Source organism: Microchirus variegatus (assembly GCF_963457635.1).
Source record: "Microchirus variegatus genome assembly, chromosome: 11".
NCBI lineage: Eukaryota > Metazoa > Chordata > Actinopteri > Pleuronectiformes > Soleidae > Microchirus > Microchirus variegatus.
The window spans coordinates 17,589,000-17,598,100 of NC_139812.1; the positions used below are offsets into that span (position 1 = coordinate 17,589,000).

At 44.9% G+C, this 9,101-nt stretch overlaps 2 protein-coding genes across 3 annotated transcripts; one reads left to right on the top strand and one right to left on the bottom strand.

Annotated features, from left to right (window-relative positions):
• The first annotated feature begins 1,651 nt into the window (after window positions 1-1,651).
• erlec1 (endoplasmic reticulum lectin 1) lies at window positions 1,652-5,875 on the top strand. Of its 2 annotated transcripts, none has more exons than XM_083897887.1 (14): window positions 1,652-1,869; window positions 1,990-2,094; window positions 2,579-2,659; window positions 2,779-2,856; window positions 2,957-3,020; window positions 3,112-3,158; window positions 3,253-3,476; window positions 3,635-3,776; window positions 3,914-4,075; window positions 4,160-4,219; window positions 4,298-4,422; window positions 4,523-4,600; window positions 4,685-4,760; window positions 5,051-5,875. In XM_083897887.1, the coding sequence occupies exons 1-14, from the start codon at window positions 1,729-1,731 to the stop codon at window positions 5,120-5,122; spliced, it is 1,455 nt and encodes a 484-aa protein (XP_083754013.1). In that variant the 5' UTR covers window positions 1,652-1,728; the 3' UTR covers window positions 5,123-5,875. The 2 variants fall into 2 exon arrangements, with proteins under 2 accessions (XP_083754013.1, XP_083754014.1); XM_083897888.1 differs by having other exon boundaries at window positions 2,960-3,020.
• A 1,388-nt stretch (window positions 5,876-7,263) lies between these two features.
• On the bottom strand, window positions 7,264-8,907 carry gpr75 (G protein-coupled receptor 75; the record flags this gene model as incomplete). Its single annotated transcript, XM_083897730.1, has 1 exon — window positions 7,264-8,907. The coding sequence occupies one exon, from the start codon at window positions 8,905-8,907 to the stop codon at window positions 7,264-7,266; it is 1,644 nt and encodes a 547-aa protein (XP_083753856.1).
• Window positions 8,908-9,101: the final 194 nt, after the last annotated feature.

The following is a 9,101-nucleotide window of genomic DNA, read 5'->3' on the forward strand; positions in this document are numbered from 1 at the left end:
TTTTCTCCCAAATGGCATACTATACATCCCTGCACCAACAGCACCACCAACAGGTGGGAAATCGCCTACCTCAGGTTCACACTCCACACTTCATCAGCCCAAGCCGAGGAACCCCTCACCATCCATCCCTGAGTGTGAAATGCATCGCCACATATTTCCAAGGCCATTGTTTTAATTTTTTTTTTTTCCATGTGAACCGCTCGGCAGGACAGAAGATTATTTACTGTCATTCAGCACACAGCAGTGCTGAATCAACAGGGTTGGAGGATAAAGGAGTAAGGACACAGGCTCAGAGCTGGTCTCATCATTGCCTCTATATAAGTCAACCAACAATATGTCCGGGAAACGGTCGGTAAATCACAGCTGACTCATCACACTGCTACCATTCATCTTCAGTTCTGCATGGGGGTCCTTAATACTTGTGAGACACCCTTAAAACATCAGCATGCAGGCACACGGACACAATAAAATCTTAAAATATCCATCCAGTGGGTGGCAGAGTTGAGGATATAAGGTTTTATTTGGTGCTTTATTCATGTGGAAACCTTTCTCAGGCTTTTAAACTCAACAGTAGCCAAAATGCTTCAGGCAAGCTGGAGCTGCAGTCGCTTTTCACGCTGTATTCACTAAACAGCTTTTTGTGTCCTGCTCGCTCATATTATAAAGTGGTTAATTTGTGAATAGTAAACAAAAGCATGACTTTGAATATTCATGTATTCACATTAGGTAGTTATGGGGCAAAATGTCCTATATACTATGTGCCATAAATGCATGAATTTATATATCTTATCGTGTCACTAGAAATGTAATTTAATCTGTATAATTAATTAATACATTTCCAGCATCACAGAAAACATCTCAACCAGCTATTCCCAAATTGAAGAGTGTTGGGTCCCACTTTGGAAAATTTAGTGCAGCTTAATAAACAGTCATGCATATCTTTCAACACATGCATGTGGTTATTACAGCTGGGCTCCATGTCATATTTGAAATATGTAGCTTCATAACAAAGTCCTCACTGTGTAATTATCCATCCACATAAATAACAAATTACGCATCAAAAAGAACAAATTAACACATGAGTGCAAATACTGAAACGTAAATGAAATGAAAGCCAGCACTGACACTGGATACTTAAACATAAAATGTCACAGTATTATACTAGGTCAGAAAAGAAAGAAAAAGTCAAACACCAGGGGTTTTTATTTTATTCCTTACAAGTATTTCTTAAAATCTATTGTACATATTTTACAGCAATTTAAAACTTAATTACAAAACAGAAAATCAAAAACATATTTATACTAAAACATATAGTATACTATACTACAGTGAGAGAAAAAAAACTGTTCGTTGACTAAAAACTAATAATCTATAAAACTTTCAGAGTTTAACTTTTTAACTAACCTTTTCCCCTCCATGTTGCCATAAACCGTTCCGTACCTCATATAGACGTAGGGGGGCGATGTTGACGTTTCAGCCCAATGCGAAAGCGGATGTGCGGAACATGACGTGGCAAGTAAACAGGTGACTTCCTGTGCTGTATGCGGTGTTGTTGACATCCGCCTTGCACTGTCTTTCCTTGGCTCTGTCAAACACGACCTCCTCCGGATTTTGCTGCGACTTTACATTAATAGCTCAGGCCGGTGTTGGTGTGAGGTGAGGGGGGTGGGCTGTTGTCTTACATGAGGACCGAGCTGTGCTAAGGAGCTCCGCAGCCGCAGAGGAGACATGACGGCTGGGCTGCTCTTGGTGATTGTGTGCGGGCTGCTGGACGTCTGCGGCGGCGTCTCCGCGAACAGAGGGGGGTATCCTTCTTTTACGGACGACGTCCCTTTCAAAATCACTTGGCCCGATGCTGAGTTTACTCTGGTATGTCTCCTTCTTGTGTTTTTATTTTCATGAAACAATAACGAGCGCAAGGGACATGCAGTTACCCTGTACTCCGTCTCTTATATTAAAATAATCACGGTCTGTCTGTGGGTTTTTCAGCCAACCTCAGGTGCACTTTACAGCGACGATGACTTCGTTATCATGACAACAACAGAGAAGGAGAAGTACAAATGTCGGCTGCCCTCCCTGACATCTGGAGATGAGGTAAGCAGCTTTTTAAGCCACGGGGCTGTCAAATGTCACGCTGTCTGTGTATTATCATTTGTCTTTTTTTATTCTTATTTAATGATATTTAATGGATGCGTGCTTCTATGACGTTGCATGATGATGTGACTGTACTGTGTAGTAGTGCTGCACTGGTCAATTGATTGTTAATTCAACAATTCGACATGCACTGTCTTCCATTGTTACAGCTTCAGTCTGTGCCAGATATCAGTCATCAGTTTCTGTTACAGTGAAGTTGCACTTACTGCTATGACTAATAACTTGGGGCTTTGTTAAGTTCATGTCAGGACAGTGACGGTAACCCAGTATGCACCCCGAAATGGAGGACGCTAAATGGTACTGCGATGTCATATAGAAGCCAAACCAAATACAGAAAATAAAAAGAAACAATGTAAATGTAGATGAGAATGATCCCCCTTGGTTCAAAATTGTCAGCCTCTGCTTTGTGTGTGTTTTGTCTTAGGACGGTGATAAAGCATACGGCGGGCTCACTCCGGGTGAACTGTTGGAGCCACTGTTCAAACGCAGCAGCTGCTCGTATCGGGTAAGACCCCACACATCTCTGGTCTACTTTCATCTGATTTCCCTATTTCTCTCAGCAGAGAGACTGAAACTTAGCAGATGTAAGCATGAGTGTAACTAATACGCTTGTCAACTTTGCAGATAGAGTCATACTGGACATACGAAGTGTGCCACGGAAAGCACGTACGGCAGTATCACGAAGAGAAGGAGACTGGCCAGGTCAGTGTTTTCTCTCTGTAGAATAACTTTGAAATGTCAGGAATTAGATGCCTTTACTTTGTGGAACATGTGCAGAGGTTGACTGTGTGTGTTTCCACAGAAGATAAGTGTCCAAGAATACTTTCTGGGGAATATGGCACAGAAGAGCCCGTCTTCAGAGACAGGTGAGATTAAAGTATTGAATATATGTATTTTGTATTGAATATTAGTCTTTTCCTTACTGTACTGAGGCTGCAAATGATTTTTTTTTTTCAGATAAAGTTGAAGAGGCAGAAAATGTCAAAACGACAGCTGAAACAGAAGTACGTATAATATCCATACAAAAATACCAGGCATGCTGATGCTTCACACATTTATCACGTCTTTCCTTTCTTCCGTCACTCCGCTGGTGTCCAGGTGCCCACTAAGAACATAGAAGGTCAACTCACTCCCTACTTCTCGTTGGAAATGGGAAACGGGACTCCTTGTGTGCTGAAACAGGACGAGCCTCGCGCCACAGCTGTACTGTACGTGTGTCACCCAGAGGCCAAGCATGAGATCCTGTCTGTCGCCGAAGTCACAACGTGTGAATATGAGGTGGTGGTGTTAACGCCGCTACTTTGTGCTCACCCAAAATACAGGTAAAGCACACAAAAAGACTATGTTTTAAATCCTGAAATGCAGGATTTTAAGAAAAGTCGTCCCTGTTGATCTGGGTTCAGCTGAAATGTATTGTCCGGCAGGTTAGGTCCCTCCGTGTAGCTTACAGTTTTCAAAACTCAACATGTCTTCCCGCCAGGTTTAAGTCGTCACCAGTGAACGCCATCTTCTGCCAAGCTCTGGCAGGCTCCCCACTGCGACCTCAGCGGCTCACGCAGTTGGACAAGGAACAAGAGGAGCAGCTCAAACCGCCTTTCAGTGCTACAACTGAGACCAGAGAGGTGGGACATTAAAGCTAGGCAGTCTCTGTCATTTTCTGTCATTGTCATCCTTGCCAATGGTAAGGTGAAAAGAGCACAGGACGACAAACATGCATAGTGCATGCAGTGACGACTCCTGTGTCTTCGACTTGTTGCAGGAGGAGACGCCACCAGTGAGAGAGGAAGCCTTCACCTCCACTCACAAACCAATCACAGTTGGAGGGCAGACCCAGGTCACTGTGGGCACAACGCACATCTCTCGTTTGACAGATGACCAGCTCATCAAGGAGTTCCTCAGTGGCTCATACTGTCTGCATGGGGTGAGACAGGTTCCTCTATAGCACTCTATAGAGTGATTTTTGATTAAACTATTCAGTGACTCACAATCTGAATGTGTGTTTCAGGGAGTAGGCTGGTGGAAATATGAGTTCTGCTATGGACGGCATGTTCATCAGTACCATGAGGTAAGGATCTCGCCATGCTAAGCCGGTTCGGTTCAGTACAGTACGGCGCACACATAAACATTTTAACATGTTCTCCAGGATAAAGAGCAAGGAAAAAACATTGTGGTGGTGGGGAACTGGAACATTGAGGAGCACACTGATTGGGCCAAGACGAATGTAGCCAGATCCTATCAGCTCAAAGATGACGGCGTGCAGAAAGTCAAGTATGTCATTCGCACATCTGGACCGGAACCTTGCATGCAAATTGTTTTTTTTTTAAATTTCTTTTCTCACCCTCCATTATTGTGCTCTGATCTGTAACAGGTTGGTTTCCCACTTTTATGGCCACGGGGATGTTTGTGATTTGACAGGGAAGCCCAGACAGGTCATTGTCAAGCTCAAGTGAGTAAAGAGTCAGTGGATGGAAGAGGAAGAGAGGGAGTGTGAGATTTCTCCCTAATGATTCATTCTTCTTCTCTGTGTCAGGTGTAAGGAGTCTGAGTCTCCCCATGCTGTCACTGTCTATATGCTGGAGCCTCAGACTTGTCAGTACATCCTTGGGGTAAGTTCACTATCAACGAAGTATGTCGCTCACTAACTCTCCCTCTCGCTGTCTCTCACACACACAGGTTTGTGCAGATGTTCTTTTAAAGAACTGCATTCATTTGGAAATCTTAAACTAAGGGTTATCCTGAATCTTAACCAATTCACATCTTAAGCAATTGCTTTCTTTGGGTATAGCAAGAATTAATATAAATACACATGTGAAAGAAGGAGAAGAGCAGAAATGCTATTTTCTAGCTGTAGGTCACATTAAACCTGACCGACATATCTATCTTTCTTTCTCTCCAGGTCGAGTCTCCAGTCATATGCAGGATTCTTGACACTGCCGATGAACATGGACTTCTGTCACTGAACAGCTAAACTCGTCAAGGTCATGTGGCGAGCAACGGTGCATGAAGGACAAAGAGAGGTCAGACGGACGGGAGAGCAGAGGGGGGGATTTACTTGAAGAGACTTACTGACACTAGGATCACACAGAAGCCCGCGTTGCAGAGTTAGAGAGATGCCCATGATACTGCACTAAGAAGGCAACGTTCATTTCAACAGAGGTTAAACTGGATCCTGAAGCTGGACTTCCTGTAGCACAGCAGCACACAGCGCCACCACATGGCCTGACCTGTGCACTGTGAAATGCCACATCACAAGCTACTCCAGCAGGTGAGCTCTAGACTCTGTGAAAACACAACGAAACAGGGGCCGCTGCCGCACTCCACTCGGCCGTGGAGTTATTGCCTGTCCTCGGCGTCTATGCTTCTCTCTGTGATGATTTATTGCAAGTAAATAAGGGATGAATTTGGGGATTTGTGATCATCAGGGGAATCAAAACAATATTCATGGTGGTTTTATCGTCTTTAAAGTGTGCGTGCATGTGTGTGAGATATAAGTGATAATATGAGTGGTTTGACTGTGGATTTTTTTGTATGTGTAGATATGAGACAGAGTAGCAGCAGTAGTCTGAATATGCTGTATTCATTTCCAGGGTGAGTGGTTGAGTAAAATGTGAAATGTGTGTGTGTGTGTGTGCGCAAAGGTAAAAATGCAATCTGGGATCTGATCACTGCTGTATCACAGAGATAAAAACAAGAGCGTTCTGAGAAGAGAATAAAGCTAAAATATAAAACCTTATTGATGGTGTTCTGTTATTGTGTCACATAAAAAAATGAAGATTTAAAAAAAAAAAAAAATATTGGGTTTGCTTAATATGATTATTATTATTGGGGGAAATGCCATTTGAATGCGCTTTAACAATAGAATTTCATTCGCTTTTCCTCTTTATAGAAACATGGTACCTCCTTGAAGGACATGCAGTGTGCAGTTTAAAATGCTATGGTAAACGTAAAGCCACCAGAGGGCGCTGACACCAAGTGTGTAGTGTAATCATTATCTGAAACCCCATCCCCCCATTTGTTCCAAGAAAACAAAAGGAGTTGATACAGGAATAATAAAAATAAAAATAATTAAGCAGTTGTTGGTGACAATGAGCCACTGCAGTAGGAAGCATTTGCAGTCAGCCATTTTTAGTTTGGAGAACTCTGCAATGGTTCATCTGCAGATGGAAGATTAACACAATTAAACTGACATTTTCTCTATGGCAGATTAGTGCTTGCAAGTGATAAAATATCACAATATAGTTTAGTTGTTTTTTTATTAAATACTGTCAAGCAACCAGCGCTGCAGTCATTTTATAATTTCAATTCGATTAACTGCTGAGTACAGTCTTCAAAAAACAGTAAAACCTAAACGCATTGAATTAACAAGCAATCAATAATGGACATTTGACCAACAGAATCAAATGCTCACATTGAAAAAGCCAGAGAAAGACGGTGACAATGAAAATAAGAATTATTCAATAATATCATTGAATAACTAATCAACTAATTAACAGTGAAAGCACAGATCCATTACACTTGCCAAACATTTATTCTTTTCAAAAAAGTGTATATGGGGTCAACGTATACATTTTCCTTCAGAAGCAAAAAGAAAGTCCTTCAAAGTGCAACCAACATACCATCAACGTCCATGTGTGGCTCTGACTCGTGCGGCTCGACACCACAGCAGCTGATGTCAGTGATCACTCAGCAGCGTCAGCCCCTCAGAGTTGGCAGCAGCGGTGAGAGCAGCCACTGCGGTCGCTTTGCTGCAATGAAAGTCTACAGTCTCAGGTTATAACGGCACATGCGTGTGCAACAGAGAGGCAGATTTATGTGAAAGGTCAGTATTTTGTGAAAAAGAACAGTAAATAACTTTTTTTCAAACAGACACTTAAATTACAAACCTTCTTGCATGTTTTTTTTTTTTTTTTTTAAGTTTCCATGGAAAAGCTTATGACTGGTTCTGTAATTTGTTTCATTCAAGAAAACGTGTATTATGTCCACTGTGAAAGAGAACAAGAGAGTGATACTGATTCCAACTACATAACACACACAATGTCCTCGTCCCTGTTTCAATTCACATTTTGGAATTGTTCAAACCTTTGTGTTTTGGCAGCTCTTTGTGAGTGATTACACTGAGGGAATGGGAATCTGGTGTACTGACGTGCTCTCAAAGTCTTGCAGCGTGTCTTGGTGAGTGTGGTAGTGCATGGCTACATATGACTTGGCAAAGGCAAACGTCTGAGAGCTGACGGGCTGCAGGCTGGTGGGGGAGCTGGGCCCCGCCGAGGGACTGCTGTTGTAGATACTGTAGTAGGGCTCAATGCGCGTGTTGATAGGTGTGGAAGTGCTCGGCGGTCGAGGTTTGCGCACACCTGTTGCTCTTGGACTACCGACACAATCCCTGGAGTGACTCGGCCCACAGGCCTGGTCCACCAGCCTCCTCTGGGGTTTGGGTGACAGTACATAGGCCGAATTGGTCTCGTGATGGGAGGATTTATTGCGATTGACTTCCAGGCTGCCCTTGCCCATTGCATGCAGACGAGTCTTGTGCTTGCAACAGAGAAAGCCCACCGCCGCCCACTGGAAGCAGCACAGCACGCGGCGGCGGAGGCCCGCGCTGTTGCGCGAGTACACAAACGGGTTGATGCCCGACTTGAGGAAAATGAGCACAAAGCCGCACAGCTCAAACTGATAATGCGTGAAGGTACTTTCTGGTGTCAAAACGTCCTGTGCCAGTGAGACGCCCATTGGCAAGCAGCAGAGCAGCACGGAGAACACGATAACCACACAGGTGAAAACCGCCTTCGAGTCTTTGGCCGTGGCCAAGTTGACTGTCGACACCAACTGGCAGCAGGTGGCTCCTTGGGCAGCACCTGGAACCAAAGCGTGAGCGGTCCTGTTGGCGTATGGGTGTGTCTGAACGTTCTGCAGTTTGTTGTATGTTTGGTTACGGTACAGAGGGGGGCCTTGCACAGAACACTGCATGCTTTCAAAGCCTGCTGCAATGAGAGGTGGCGGGGGTGGAGGGCACGTGGCATCTACTGTGATGATGGGACACTTCCTCACCTGTGCGTTCTTTCTCAGTGTTTGAGCAATCATCAGATAGGACACAGACACCACAGCCACACAGAAGGCAAAGTCTGCCAGGTAGACGTACAATACAACCCTCGCCTGTCCACCTCCCAGGCCAAAATGGGGCAAGCAAGGTCCATCTCTACGTGGATATGCTCGCATGGTGAGCAGGGCAGCCATGGTGAAGCTCGACGTCCACAACAGCGCAGTGAGGACCAGCGTGCGCGGGAAGGAAGCGGTGCGGTTGGGCTGCTGCCCCAAAACCATCCGCAGTCTGTGCAAGGCAATGACTGCTACCGTCTCCAGAGACATGATGATGAACCCCGAGCTGGTCAGGTGGAAGGCAAAGCAGAAACTCTTGGACACGCCGTCCCCGCCGCCGGCATCCAGGAAGAGCACCAGTGCGAACATGGGAGCAGTCACGCAGCAAATGAACAGGTCACAGAAGGACAGGTTGAGGATCATGAAGTCAAAGTTGGTGCGAAACTTGCGGAACGCCGGGTCGAAGAAGGACAGGAACACCACGAGATTTCCGTACGAGCCCAGGCAGAAGATGAAGACGAGGAGCAGAGAGCAAAAGGTCAGTGTGGCGGTGTGGATCACGGCCCAACCGGATGAGGTCTGGGTGCCCAGGGTGCCATTGAAGGTCTGATGTCTTGGCACATCCACCAGGTCTGAGGGCATAACAGTGGTGTTCATTGTATTCCTGACGATTTATAAGAATGCCACGGTCGTCCAGTTCAACGTTATTCCTCTGTGTGGCAGGAGGACACCATGATCCCAGCGTCTGCTGCTTCCGTCATTACTGCCACCTTGGTAGAGGATACAAAACCATTTCAAGTCGCTGTATTAGCTGTTCACTGACACATTCACTGTTGATAATAGCAGGTACA